The 14,917-nt window shown below is 45.3% G+C and overlaps 1 protein-coding gene across 1 annotated transcript in view; it reads right to left on the minus strand.

Annotated features, from left to right (window-relative positions):
• Window positions 1-14,917, minus strand: part of MCC (MCC regulator of WNT signaling pathway) — a 275,349-nt gene that overhangs the window by 34,070 nt on the left and 226,362 nt on the right. The window contains exons 10-12 of the mRNA XM_030817748.1: window positions 12,953-13,093; window positions 9,748-9,851; window positions 5,644-5,827 (exon numbers count right to left, since the gene is read on the minus strand). Of these exons, the coding sequence (XP_030673608.1) occupies window positions 5,644-5,827; window positions 9,748-9,851; window positions 12,953-13,093 (429 nt within the window). The remainder of the gene's footprint in view (window positions 1-5,643; window positions 5,828-9,747; window positions 9,852-12,952; window positions 13,094-14,917) is intronic.

The raw sequence follows: 14,917 nt of genomic DNA on the forward strand, positions 1-14,917 counted from the left end.
CTGGAGTGCAATGGCGTGATTTGGCTCACCACAGCCTCCGCCTCCTGGGTTCAAGCAATTCTCCTGCCTCAGCCTCCCGAGTAGCTGGGACTACAGGCACGTACCACCATGCTTGGCTAATTTTTGTATTTTTAATAGAGACAGGGTTTCACTATGTTGTCCAGGGTGGTCTCAAACTCCTGACCTCATGACCTGCCCGCGTCAGCCTCCCAAAGTGCTGGGATTACGGGTGTGAATCACTGCGCCTGGCACAGCAGCTCATTTTTAGAAGGAAAGTGCCCTGGGGGTGGGCATCTGTTTTGCTGAGCATTTGAAATTTATCTGAACGAGTGGAGTCAGTCCAGGTGACATTTGTCATTTAAGTCATTCCTAAGTGGCCCCATTTCTTTAAGCAGAAGCTTGAGCCTTGGCAGCTTGCCTGTATCTTTTACTGTTGTGCTGTGGGTATACCCCCATCCCTTCTTTTTTGGGTTTGTAGCAAAGGACTACAAACACTAAACAAACTCTAAACCTCTAAGGTTTATACACTCTTGAATGGTTGTCAGAATTCCCTAGGAGGAGAAACTGATATTAAATGAGGGTAGATTACATAACAAATAGTCCTATGACTGTCTAGCAAAATATGGGCATGGGAAAATCTGCTGTCAGATAACTAAAGTCCTCAAAAACTGCTTGAGTCCAGAAAGCTCCTAAAAATTTAGCTGATAGTGGAAGTCAAAATAAGAAACAGAAATATTTAGAAGAGAAACTCTATATATGCAGCAATTTTTAAAGGTGCTATCATAATGGTGTTGCATCTCTAAAACAAAGATAAATCCACTCCTGATGTGGTTACTCATAACACACCAAGATAGATACTATCCAGGCCTAACGACTATATTGCTGGTAACAATTTCCCAGGTGTTAGAAAAATTAAGCATTACGAATGACTTTAAATGTCACTAAAAATAGAGAGGTACAAGTTGAAACTTTTTTTTTTTTTTTTGGCTTACGTACAGATTGGCCAAATTGAAAATAGATGAACTACCCAGTATTACCAAGGATTTGGAGGAACAGCCTGACTGGAGCATCCATGGCTGTAGGAGAATAACTGGATTATGTGTGGAGGGCTGGTCTCATAGAAACTGCACAAGAGGAATAGCCATTAAGGACAAGGACAGTGGCTGCAGCAATGTTATAATAGTGGAAAACTGGATACAAATGTCCCAGAGAAAAGTGTTCAAATACGCAACACTATTGTCATCAAATGGAAAACTATCCAACTCCTGAAAAGAATGACACATACAGAAAGATGTGTAAGAGCATAACACTAAGGGGAAAATGGATGTTTCAAGAGTCCACACCACAGGATCCTCATCAGGTTAAAAATGAGATGCAGTCGGCCAGGTGTGGTGGCTCACAGCTGGAATCCCAGCACTTTGGGAGGGCTGATCACAAGGTCAGGAGATTGAGACCATACTGGCCAAAATGGTAAAATCCTGTCTCTACAAAAAATACGAAAATTAGCCGGCTGTGGTGCCGGGCGCCTGTAGTCCAAACTACTTGGGAGACTGAGGCAGGAGAATTGCTTGAACCTGGGAGATGAAGGCTGCAGTGAGCTGGGATCACACCATTGTACTCCAGCCTGGGCAACAGAGTGAGACTCCATCTCAAAAAAAAAAGAGAAAAAAAAGAGATGTAGTCATGTTTTTAAAGATGTCTTCTTTTGGTGCACCAAGTACCTGCCTTCCAAGCTCTTCTGCTGAGACTTATCTCTTTTCTTCTCCATCCCCAAGCTCCTGCAAAAACTGCCTTGGCCTCGCGCTTCCATGGCCACAGAGGATCAGGATAGCTATCAGAGCCCACCTGGGCAAGATGTCCCTTTCCCCAGGATTTTCTTACTTGACACCAGGGAAACCAGCCAGCTTTGTGTACAAATGCAGGTGGTGAGCTGGTTGTCTATCACCTGGGGAAGACTGCCCCCGAGAACAGGAGAAAGAACAAAGGCTGCATGCAAGGGCCACACAGGCCAGACCTGGAGCCTGGTTCTGCTGCTGCTTTGTCTTAGGCAGCCCTCTGCTCGGGTATGCAGCTCGTGGGTGCGAGATCTGATAACCTTCCAATAAGACCCCTTTCCATTTAAGCTATTTGAGCATGTTTCTGTTCTTTGCAACCACGCATCCTAATAAAAAATGCAGTTAAATCTGTGGGAATATACCCCAGATGGTTCCCAATGTCCTTTCCAGTGAGAGTCCTAGAATGGAGAACTTTACTGTCCTACACATTTTGCAATGCTGGCATTTTAATTGCTTAGTTTTACAAGAAACGCACAGTTCTTTTGAAATCAAGAAGTTAGATCTCACTAGAAAAAAACCATAAAAAGCATTTCATGTCTATATCTTGTTCTCATAGAACCTAAAAGGTAAGTGATGAGGACATATGAGCAGGAGGACTGATCATAATGCTGTCATGTCAAGCATGTGTTGAGGCTGGTCTCTAGAGCTCACTAACAGCAGTAAGCATTTGTCCCAAAGACTTTGGATAGACTCTCCTGACACACAGATGGAAAAGCACCTCTCCTCAAGTAAAGATGACTGTTTCAGCCAGATCTAGTCTGACTCTCATTCCCTGAAGTTTACTGATGCTTGTTCTAACTAGGTGGCTGTTTCAAAACATTCACCCTTTCAATGGACATGATTTCACTCTCCTCAACCATTTTTTCTGCCCCAGTGAAACTTTATCTTAATCCAGACTAGTTCAAAGAGTGAGAGCTGGGCATCTCTTGAGCTCTGGTGCCGTCCAGTCCAATCTGGGGATTACACCCCAGAGTGAGTGGCCACATAGGCAGCACCCTGGCTGCCTGGAGGTACCCAGAGGCTCACAGCAAGGCTGCAACCACCATTCTCACAGCTCTCCCCGGTCCCCATCTGGTGCTGAGACAAGGAACTCAGTTTCAGTCTCTGAGAGTGCAGACTTGCTGTGACTGATCCAGTCTTGGCCACAGTTCCTTTGTGGATTGAGATCGATGACTACACTGCACAGAAGGAGCTGAACTGTGAGGTCTGCAGAGGGTGGGCTTGACCAAGGATTCCTATTTCCAGTTCCCAACATTTTAGTCCTTGTGCCTCTTTGTCGTGGTATGTTGATAAAGCCATCCAGGCAATCAACCCAGTCACTCTGTCCATAAGACTATTATACTTTCTGATGAGACCAGGGCTATATTTTTCAAAAATGAAGTAGCACCGACCCTGGGCACCTGCCAACAGTCAACTGAGGCTTGGCTATCACTTTTATTCTCTTTGTTGGTTAACTACCCCTCTGCTGCTCCTCTCTAAAACCATTGACCCTCCTGTCGTTAGGAGCTGCCTATGGGCTGCCAGAAATGCCACTGGAGGCACAATACTCAGCGTTTCTATCCTGAACCCTTGAGGGGCAGCTGCTGGACACTCTGATTAGACTCCTTTAAGCTGGGTGGTTACAGTGGGGGAAAAGGGGATTTGCTGGGCCACATAAAGCTCCAACTCAGAAAGATCCTTTTCTTTATTTTCATAAACTTGACATGGCATGGGGGAATGTCTGAGCCAGAATGGCAAGATTTACAAACAAAATTACTATAATTATCATAATTATGAAAGGGGTCTGGTGGTTTGGGACTTTATTCTAAACCCACGTTTAACATAAAGCAGTCTAATTGCATCAGGTTCTAAGAATGTGGAGTGACAAATGAATGCCCTGTGTGTGGTTCTTCTGTACTCGGAGCTGCTCTGATTTGGGCGGGAGGGTAAAAGTGATTTTTTTAAGGAGAATTGGGTGAAATTGGAGCTAAAGGCCTCTGTACTTTGATGGGAAGACCCATTTGAGACTGAAATTAATTTAAGAACCATTTTTTGGTGAGGTTATCCTTGGAAACAATGACTCTGTGTTTTGAATTTATCTCAATCTGCAGAAACACAGGATTCCAAATTAAATTTCTCTAAGAAAACAGTCTCAAAATCAAGGCTAACCTGTAAGTTCAAGTACTTCTAACAAATATTCAAAAGCTAAATAGATGGTGATAAAATTGTTCTCACTCCTGACTGGTTCTAAATTTGTCTCTGACTAAGAATAAAACCACAGAATTCTTTTTGGGGGTAGGGAGGTTTGAGCAAATGATCTGTAGCACAAACCTCATAAGCTACTGAAACAGCACACATTTCCCGTCAAGCAAACTCTTATGTTCACTAATAAAACAACACAGCATCACTGACAACACGAGAACTACATTTCTACACTAAATAAACACACAAATTATAGATTATACACATCTGGAAGAGTCATTCAGAGCATCTGCTTTCTGTGTTTACACAGTAGAATCTGGTTTTATGAAAAAAATTATAATCTGTGCTTCACTGAATGAGAAAATTGTTGCTAAAGTAAAGAAGAATCAAGTCCCTTTTGTTTGTGGGCACCTGGCTGATGCATTACTGGGCATGTCCCCTCTCCTGGGACACCTGGGCCAGTACAGGTAAATGGAGGCACTAAGGTAGACGGTGGGTCCCACTGGGTGGAAAAGACAGAGGGGAACATTAAGTTGCTTTCCAGCACCAAGAAAGCATCAGTATTTCTCCTCTGGCTCTCAATAGTCAATCTATCTTTATGCAGTTCTGGTCACTTAGTCTGCAAGTAGACACTGTTTTGTTATGTCATGAGATCCAATGTGGGAAGAACAATATGCTCGGTGCTAAAATCCCGGGTTCCCATCCAGGTTTCCCTCTTATCACCAGGCAGGTTACTGACATTATCTCTGAGCCAAGGTTTCCTCACCTGTGAAAATGGAGTAAGTTACCAAGTCTTTCACGATTTGGCAATTATGTAAGAATCTCTAACAAAGTGTCTTCTAAACTGAGGACTGGTAAATAAAGGGAAGGCATTCATGTTTTTTGGGCTTCGGTGGTAAGAAATGAGAAGGTAAGTAGAAAGGGTTTCATTCTGACTCTCCACTGCCAACCAAAAGAATCAAATGACTTCAGCAAATTACGCTCAGCAAGGTCTTCGTTGCTCTCTTCCTCATCTTTTTCAAGCACCCACTTTAATTTCCTAGATTCACAGACAGCGAACTTGACCTCAGGTTCATGACTGAGTGCCTGTAAGCCCGTGCTGTGAATGTGGCATCATTCCATGTGGCAAAAGAGATGAGAGGAGAGGCTCTTGCCTGGGAAGAGCTTCTAGAGGACGGAGGCACAAGAGGATGGGAGAGTGATGTCTGGAACTTGGATGGGCTGGGCTGGGCCTTGGGACCAGAGGGACCATTTGTAGCAAATGGGTCTTGGCTACCCTAAGTGCTTCCTGGAAACAAAGACTTATAAAGAAATGGAGAACGCAACAACGCAGAGAAAACGGATCTGACAGAAAGGTAGGTTTGCATTCCATCTCTACCACTTCCCACAGCGAATCTCTCCTCTCTCGACTGCAGTTTCCACATTGGCAAAGCGAGAGGGCCACTTTCTAGCTCTTCTGTTTTGATCTTCTGACTCCTTTTTGGATAGAGCAGGCTGCATGCCAGAAGCCATTTCTGCCTTTTCCCAATCCACATAGTCCCCAAGAGCTGGGTCACTGCACACCAAGTCCAGTGAACAGATGCCACGTGGACACATGCCCACCCCGGAGCAGAAGGCTGAGCATTACCTGGTGTGGCTGTTGGAGGAAAGGCTCTCCCAGGGCTGCACGCTGCAGCCAGCCACGGCAAAGGCGCCCCCACAGCTGCCATCCAGCTTCATGAGCAGGGCCTTTGCAGCGTTCTCAGCTGTCTTCCGGCAGTCATGAGCTCGCTTGAGCATCTGAGTGATGTTTTCATCCCCCGACTGGTCTCCTATGTGGCAGAGAAGCCAACAGATTAATCAACATAGGCCTGGACAAGGCACGCCTGGGAGTGACTGTGCATAATTAACTCTCAGTTACCTAGGGCAGAGGTGGCGCTGTGGAAGGGAATTAGCAGTGCCTAGCTGAAGAAAAGATCTGTGTTCTGGGCCTGGCACTGTCACTTAGAAGCTGCATGTGGGAAGGTATTTCTCTGCTCTTTCTCTGGGCTCCAATAGCCTCAGGGACAACGGTAGGAGTCAGCCAACGGGATCACCACATTTCTGTTTCTAGCTCTAACATGCTCTGACTTTTCTAATGATCTAGGCTCCTGGCTTCTCCTCCCATTCAGCCACAAGTCTACCATTTGGCCATTCCTCTATGCATTGGCACTTCCCTGTGAATGAGGGAGGGAGAAACTGGGGCAAAACTGTGCCATCTTTCCACATGTCTACAGCTTTGGTTAGAGCCCTGTGTGGGGGCAAGAGAGACAAAACTAATGGTTCAGATGAGAGCTTTAGATCGGCTCTGTATTATATGTACCGATGCCACCCCTGACCCTTCTCTTGGCTTGGTAATCGGTGTGAACTCAAATGCCTCCAGGAGCCAGGTAATTGGGCTAGTGCAGAACATCAGGGTGCGGTGGGCACTCGCACAGACCAGGCAGTGAAGTCTCTGCCCCAAATGTTCACATTCCTATTGTGTTTTAAAACTGTGCTGGAAAAGACAGAACTATAGAGATATTGAAAAGATCATGGGTGGCTGAGCTGAGGTGGGAGGACTGCTTGAACCTGGGAGTTCAAATACAGCCTGGGTAACAGAGCAAGACCCTGTCTCCAAAACAACAACAAGAACAACAGCAACAACAATGGTTGCCAGGGGATCAGGTTGGGAGAGGAATGAATAGCTGGAGCCAGAGAACTTTTGGGGCAGTGAAACTACTCTATATGATACTGTAACGGTGGACTCAAGTTGTTACACACTGGCCCAAACCCACAGAATGTACAGCACCAAGAGTGAACTCTTATGTAAACTATGGGCTCTGGGTGATGATGTGTCACTGTAGGTTCATCATTGTAACTAATACACTACCCTGGTGGGGGACGCTGAAAATGGGGGAAGGCCGTGCATGTTGAGGGTTGGAGGCATATGGGAAATCTCTGTACCTTCTTCTCAGTTTTGCTGTGAACCTACAACTGCTCTAAAAAAACAAAGTCTTAAAAAATAAAACAAAACAAAACAGAAACTGTGCTGGCTGAACAAATCACCGGTTTGCTACCTGTACAGCATAGATCCATGTTTTTCCAAATATTTTTAAATGAAATCTTACGCCAAAGCATACAAAATGCTATCTTAAAATACAAAAAACGTAAATGCGGAATTGGATGAAGTGGGCAGAAGTGGGAGACACACTCAGAGTCCCACCCTCCAACCTCACTGCTGAGGCCCAGAGAAACTCCTCCAGCTTCCCAGAGCACAGTTTGAAAACCACTGGCCTAAAGCATCTGTGAATGAAAGAATGAACAGAATGAATGCCTGTGACATCAACAAGAAACAAAGAAAAGACCCACAATCATAGATACTGTGGGTGCATGTCACAAACGAGTTCCTGCTTTGCTGTGCAACAGCTCTATGGCATGATGGGATAGTATGACGGGCCAGCCACTGCTCTCAGCGGAATGCAAGGGCGAGGCTTAATGGGGAGCTGCTAAAAATCAAGCCTGCTCTCAGCACTATGGAGAGTGGGCAGGAAATGGAGTGGACCCATTCTGCAGGCCAAAAATCCCTGGAACTCCCTCCTGTCATTTCTCTGACAACTTTCATGCCGCTCTTCTCTCCACAAATAAGACATTTTACATACATCTCACCACTGACTGCTATGTGGAATTAGGCATGACATTACTGACTGGCTCATATTATAAATGTATACATGAGCTTCCCAGTATTAGGTAAATACAAAGCAATTCATTATTGATTTTGAATATTTAAAAGGCAGATTTATTTAAGCTCTTTCAGCTCCTACACCAAATAACTGCACTGAGTAGGTACACGCCTAATGAAAGGTACCTTGTGAGGCCTGAACAGGTTAAGACACTCCTCTGATACCAACTGGAAATACGATTGACTTTTTCCTTTAATTTATCATTTTTCTTAATACGTACATTAATTTTAAAAAATCCTGACAGCAGGCCAAGATCATTTTAGGATCTGTTTCATATGAGGAATAAAGTTTTACGGTTCAGTTAAAAGACCCTGAAAAATGAGGTTTCTAATGGAAATGCTGGCAGAGTTTCTACTTCTGGGCTGGGCTGGTAATACTATTAAAAAAAAACCAGAGGGAGGAGCAGAGCATTGCTCTCCATACAAATGAAGGTGCGCTCTTTCGTTGGATCACTTGGATATGAAGCAGGAAATTAATACCCAGGATACTTTCCTTCCTTCAGTTTTGCTTCAGATTCCTGTGCAAGTCGAAACTGAAGGAGGAAACACATGTGAGTGTTCAGTGCAAAAGTGAGCCCCCAGACAAGGGGGGAGGAGCGGGGAAGAAGGACAGGAGGGTGCATTCAGCAGGTGCCTGGATGGTGACTTTCTTTGAAGGGTGTGTCCTGGATGGACAAATCCTAATGGAAGCTCACAGCAGAAAGCCAGTCCATGACGGAGGCCTGGCCACCACACATGGGAATGCCTGACCTGCCCACACCACCCATCTTTGGCTCTGGAGTGACCTGGTAACCTTGGCTTTCTGTTTACTTGCTATTGCCTCTCCGAAGGCTAACGGGGTGTCCGGGGCTTAGTTCTGCATGGAGAGACGGCCACCTTTCTCCTTGGGTCTCTCTTTTCTCTTACCACTGTTTCTACTGCAGTCCTCCTCACATCACTGCAGGCTCAGAGCCACAATCATTGGCCACGTTTAGCAAATGCTGCCGCTTCCTAGAATGACATGCTTGTGTCTGTTCCAGTTAGATACTCCTTCCACCTTACTCAAAATTGAGGGACAGAAGTGAGTAGGCAGTGCAGATCTCAAGGTACAGGTCAGGCCAACAGGGCACAGGATTCCCGGGCTGGGGGAAGGACAGGCACAGGAAAGTGAGGTGGGTGAGCATTCTGTGATGCTGACATGAGCAGGGGGTGAAACTACTCCTTTATTCGCAAGACACCTGGAGACCTGGCAGGGGAAACCCATGTTTCAAAACTACTCAAAAGCCGGGCGCAGTGGCTCATGCCTGTAATCCCAACACTTTGGGAGGTTGAGGCAGGTGGATCACCTGAGGTCAGGAGTTTGAGACCAGGCTGACCAACATGGTGAAACTGTGTCTACTAAGAATACAAAATTAGCCAGGCATGGTGGCATGTGCCTGTAATCCCAGCTACTCGGGAGGCTGAGGCAGGAGGATGCTTGAACCCAGGAGGTGGAGGTTGCAGTGAGCCAAGACTGCACCATGGCACTTCAGCCCGGGCAACAAGAGCAAAACTTCATCTCAAAACAAACAAACAAACACAAACAAAAAAACAACTACTACTCAAAGAGATAAACTTGGAGAAGCTCAGCCAATGAAACGAGATGAAGTGAAGGCCATGTGGCAGCAGCATGTGCCTTGATAACAGGCATCAGAGAGGCAGCTGCAGAAACGCCGGCCCCTTTCATCGCTGATGCAGCCTCAGCTCCATCTGGCCCCACTGTCAGCCCAGGAGAATGCAGATCCTAAGAAGGCTTGTTTGTTTTAACTTGCCGGTTATTCTGTTTCCACTCCAGTTCTTGCTGCCTTCAACATAAACAATTTACCCATTCAGTCATGAGGAAAAACGAAAAACACACTTGACAACCAAATTTTGTGTTGTCGGGAGATGATCCAATGCCAGTTGCTGAGACAGGGGCAGAAGCAAAGGAGGCAGGGAGACAAGAGGAGGAAGAGGGACTCTGGAGACACTTACCAGGGGACGACCCCACGCCCGCCGCTCGGAACTGCCCCAGGATAAGGCTCTGCTCGCTCTCCGCCAGCGCCAGGAGGAGTTCGTAGGCTTCGATGCACTGCTCACTGAAACAAAGCACATGTGGCCTCAGCCCTTGCAGGGAACAGCGGACACCTTCAGTGTGGTGCCGGTTCCCATGCAGGAGGCAGCTCAGGTGCTGTCTCGGCCTCACTCTCCACACAGGCAAGGAAACCACCCATGAATATTCCCAGGGCAGGGCCAGTGGCTTGCTCTTTCATTTGGCCTTTTTATTTTTTTTTTTTTTTTTTTTTTTTTTTTTTTTTTTTTTTGGCTTCCTCTTCCCAGGCTAGTGCCCCCCCCCCCCCCCCCCCCCCCCCCCCCCCCCCCCCCCCCCCCCCCCCCCCCCCCCCCCCCCCCCCCCCCAGTGCTTCACGTGCCCCGCCCCTGGCCTTTTTATTTTTAAACCTTTAACTTGGTTCTGGAAAAATACAAGAGAAACAATAAAGGTGGGAGAGGCAAGTGCGTCATCCCTTCGGTGACCAGCTGAAAGGACCATGTGATTTCTTTGTGGTAGGCCACTCCAGGTAGTCCTGCTGAGCCCACACCCTGGTGTCTACACCCCTGTGCTGTCCCCCATCTGCAAAGTACCAGGGTTGGTCTGTGTGACAGAAGTGACAGTAGGTCACTTGCAAAATTAGCTTACTAAAAAACCCTGACTTCCATCTTGGTCACTCTCTCTTACTTCATTCTCTTGGACCATCCTGCCCGGAGCAGGCCAGCTGTCGTGTCTTCAAGACTCTCAGGCAGCCCTATGGAGAGGTCCACATGGCGAGTAATGACTAAGGCCTTCAGCCAACAGCCATGTGAGTTAGCCTTCTTAGAGCAGATCCTCCAATCCCCCACTGAGGTCTCAGATGATACAGCCCTGGCTGACAGCTTGACCAGAATCTCATAAGAGACCCTGAACCAGAACCACCTACTAAGCCACCCCCAAGTTCCTGATCCTTGAAACTGTGATGCAGTAAGTGATTAGTCATACAACAATAGGTAGCTAACATCCCACAAGGAGATGGTTTTGACCTAGACCTGCACTATTCAATATAGTATCTACTAGCCACAAATAGCTACTTAAATCGAAAACATTTTGAGTTAAATAAAATGAAAAAGTCCATTCCTCCATTGCAGTAGCCATACTTCATATGTTCAATAGCCATACATGGCTAGTGGTTACCACATTGGGCAGTGCATGTAGAGAACAGTTCCATCATCACAGAAAAGTTCTATTAGATTCTCATAAAACTAAGTGCTTAAAATGTCTCATGAAACATTCTTAGGCCTTCACAAAAGCTCAGACAAGAGTTTGAGTTTGGATTTCTAGGAGGAGGAAACATAGTCACTCTTCTTTGTGCCCAACATTCACTGGGCAAACAAGGTAAAATATCAAACAACAGTCCCTTTCCTGTAGCCTGAGACCCACATGGCCCATGTCCACACAAGAGGACGTGGAACATGTGTACAGCATCCTCAGCGTCCCAGATAATATGCCTGCAGTAGGAATATTTCCTCTTTAAGAAAGTAACTATCTAGCTTCCTCAAGCTGAACAGGGGATATGTTGCTTCATTTAGTAAACAGACAATTTGTTTTGATTGCCTTTCTTTTCTTTTTTTTTTCTTTGAGATGGAGTCTCACTCTGTCACCCACGCTGGAGTGCAGTGGCGCCATCTCGGCTCACTGGGAGCTCCACCTCCCAGGTTCACGCCATTATCCTGCCTCAGCCTCCCGCCTCAGCCTCGCGAGCAGCTGGGACTACAGGCATCCACCACCATGCCTGGCTAATTTTTTTTTATATTTTGTATTTTTAGTAGTGACGGGGTTTCACCATGTTAGCCAGGATGGTCTCGATCTCCTGACTTCGTGATCCGCCTGCCTTGGCCTCCTAAAGTGCTGGGATTGCAGGTGTGAGCCACCACGCCCGGCCTCAACTGACTTTATTTTCATTGTCCTTTACTAAGAGTTAAGACAAAGGGCTGAAATGCTAGCCCTAGGTGATACCAGCTCCTCGTTTCAAAGGCAGTTCATATTCCAGAGATGTGAGGACATTTCCTTATCCATGAGGTTGTACTAATGTGGAGAAAGACCTTTCTGCTCAAAGGCAGATTGTGGGTGGACAGCAACCAGCTTCAAGGGTTATCACAGATGGATTATCTGCTTGCTTTGCTGTCTGTAAACCAGAATGATTGCTCTCTAAGCTTTGGTCTCATTTATTTTGCTTTGATAATTTCCTGAATAAACAAGAATGTTTCTTAAAACAATACTGAACTTTTTAGAGGATGCTAAGTGTACGATACAGTCAACTACTCTGAGGCCTTGGCAAATATACTTAAGTGGTAACACTAATAAAAGAAACCTATGATGATAATAATAAAGCATAGCTGCAGCTTTAAACAAGCAGTAATTTAAAAACAGATAAATTTCAAAGTGATGAGGCAGAAAAAAAAAAGTGGTCCATTCAAATTACCACTTGCTCACCAGTGAGTGAACTGTAGTTATTTAAATTGACTTGTTTTCATGACAAAAAATCAGCAGCATGCCTGTAGAGCTAGGAAAATATTCATATCCTTTGACCTACAATTCCTGCTTCGGGATTTTATCCAGAGGAAAATATTCAAAAGAATGAAGATCTTATCTGCATTAAATTATTCATCATAGAATTATTTTTAATATCAAAAGTCTAAATGTGTTCTAGAAAACTGAATAAATTAACAACATAAAAACTTGATGGAGGGGTTACAGCCAATTCAGAATAAATAGAGACTATTAAAAGCAACATTTTAAAACCACAACAAAATGAAGAACTAGAATGCTAGATTTATAACAATGTAAATTACATATGAATACAAATAAAAATCTGCAAGAACAAATAAATATGTAACTTACCAAAAAATCGATATTATGAGTGATAGTACCTAAACGAAATAATATTTAAGATGAATATGCTAGGAGAAATACACCTGTTTACTAACATCATATTCATTACTCTTAGCTATTTGCTGGTCCAAACCGCCAGATATGCCTTGGTCCAAACTGCAAGATATGCCTTCTAAAAGCCTTTTTCCTGCTTTTATTCTGAAGGTTACTCTGGATGCACTTCTACCCTGAAGTAGCTCCAAACATCCCAGTGTGTGCCTTGCGCTGTTTTCCTACCTGTACTGCAAGGCCAGCCTCAGCGCCGTGGCATTGGATTCGTATTTTCCCACCAGCATGCTCATCCTCTCGGCATTGCTTTTACATTCCTCCAGGGTTATGGTCAGGAGGTCATTTTGGGATTTGAGGTGCTCAATCCGGCTACAAAGGAACAAAAATCAGTTTCACACTAGGGTTACAGTTAATTTGCCAATATTTCAGTTGACTCATTTATATTCAGGCCAGAAAAGCATGTGAGGATGTGGGCTTGTCAGATTAGTAGCTGACACAGTATTTTGTCAAAGAAGCAACTCTACATAAAAGTATCACTAAACTCTGTGTGAATTACAAATAAAAAATAAGCCCCCTGCCTAAAAATAAGCCCCCAGCCATTGCCACACTCACTCCAGGTCTATCATGAGCAGGGCACAGCGCTAGGCTCTGGAGATATTCAAAGGAAAGGAGACAGTTGTGCAACCTCCAGGCCCCCGTCATGTGGAACATCTGGTGGGCTTAGATAAGTCACCCTCCACATGCAGGGATGAAAAGCAGCATGACAGCAGTCATGGCTATTTGTTAAGCCTTTGCTTTAGTGATTCTCCTAGCAGCCCTTTGAATTAAGTGTTGTTACTCCCATTTCAAACGAGGAAATGGAGGCCCAGAAACATTAAGTATCTTGCCCTGTGATTTGAACCAAGAAGTGTGACCCCAAATCCCATCCTCATAATCACAAACTACAGACAGAACCAAAGGATCAATCAGTGAGTGAACAGGAACCTCCCCCAGCGGCCTTTAAGTGGGAAATGGACTAGGAGCTATGGATTGTACCCAAAGCTGCTTTCGCGTTACATAATCTAGCAGCTCTAACTAGTGGTAGGATAAGCATTGGGAACTGGAAGTTTTACAGGATTCAGAACTGCAGATTCAGGGCAAATGAATCTGTGGCAAAGTTGGCAAACAAATGAATAATATGATCCTTCAGCTTCTCCGTTTTCCATCTCAGGGTACAGATGCTCTTGATGCCACAAGTCATTTTCCATGGACACATCTATTTGTAGTACTCTGACCACTAACTCTTGAAGAGAAAGCTTCATACACACAAACTGCAAGTGACTTGAAATGTTAAGGGGTTTGGAAGCCATTCGCTTCAAGGAACAATCTTAGACTCATGCCTTAGAGCAGAATATGGAGACACTTGCCAACATGGGAGACATCTGGTGAGTGTAGAAGAACCAAGATCACTGCCAGGCTCTGGCCATTCCAAGGTCATTTCAAGGTAAGGTGCTACAAGAATGCTTTTCTGCCACTGTTCACATTAAGACTTCTTGAAAAGAGTCCCCATTCTCCCATCTACTTTCAACTTGCTCCAGTCTACAGTCCGTCCCTGCTAATTAGATAAAACCTTTACCCAACTCATAGACCTCCATGTGGCCAAGCCCATCTCAGGGCCCTTCTGAGGCAACACCCCACTGATCTGTTACTCTTTCCTTCTTAAAGAGCTCCCCTCACTTAAGCCATGGGGGGTCTCTGCTGGTTTTCTTCCTTCCCTGGGGGCTATTTCCTCTCAGTCTCCTTTGCTAGATGCTCATTCTCTATAAAATTAGTAAGGCTTGCCATTCTCTTGGGGCTGTCCTGGGGTCCCCTCTGCTATCAACACTCCCACCCTAGGGGTGATTTCTATCCAGTCCCATGACTTTATTAGGCAGGTATGCTCTGCTGGCTCGCAACTTTCTCTAGCCCAGAGCTTTCTTCTGAGGGCCGGGCTCACATATCCAGCTGCCTTCCTGACATTTCCTTTTGCTGTCACATTGCCACCTCTAGTTTAACATTCCAAAGTGGGATTCTTGATTTTCCCTGAACCTCATCCTCCCTTATCTTCTCCATCTCAGTAAATGCCACCACCATCTACCCAACACTACACGCTAGACCAAGCTTGTCCAATCTGTGGGCTGCATGTGGCCCAACACAAATTAGTAAACTTTCTTA

This window comes from Nomascus leucogenys, chromosome 2 (genome assembly GCF_006542625.1).
Source record: "Nomascus leucogenys isolate Asia chromosome 2, Asia_NLE_v1, whole genome shotgun sequence".
Taxonomy (NCBI): Eukaryota; Metazoa; Chordata; class Mammalia; order Primates; family Hylobatidae; genus Nomascus; species Nomascus leucogenys.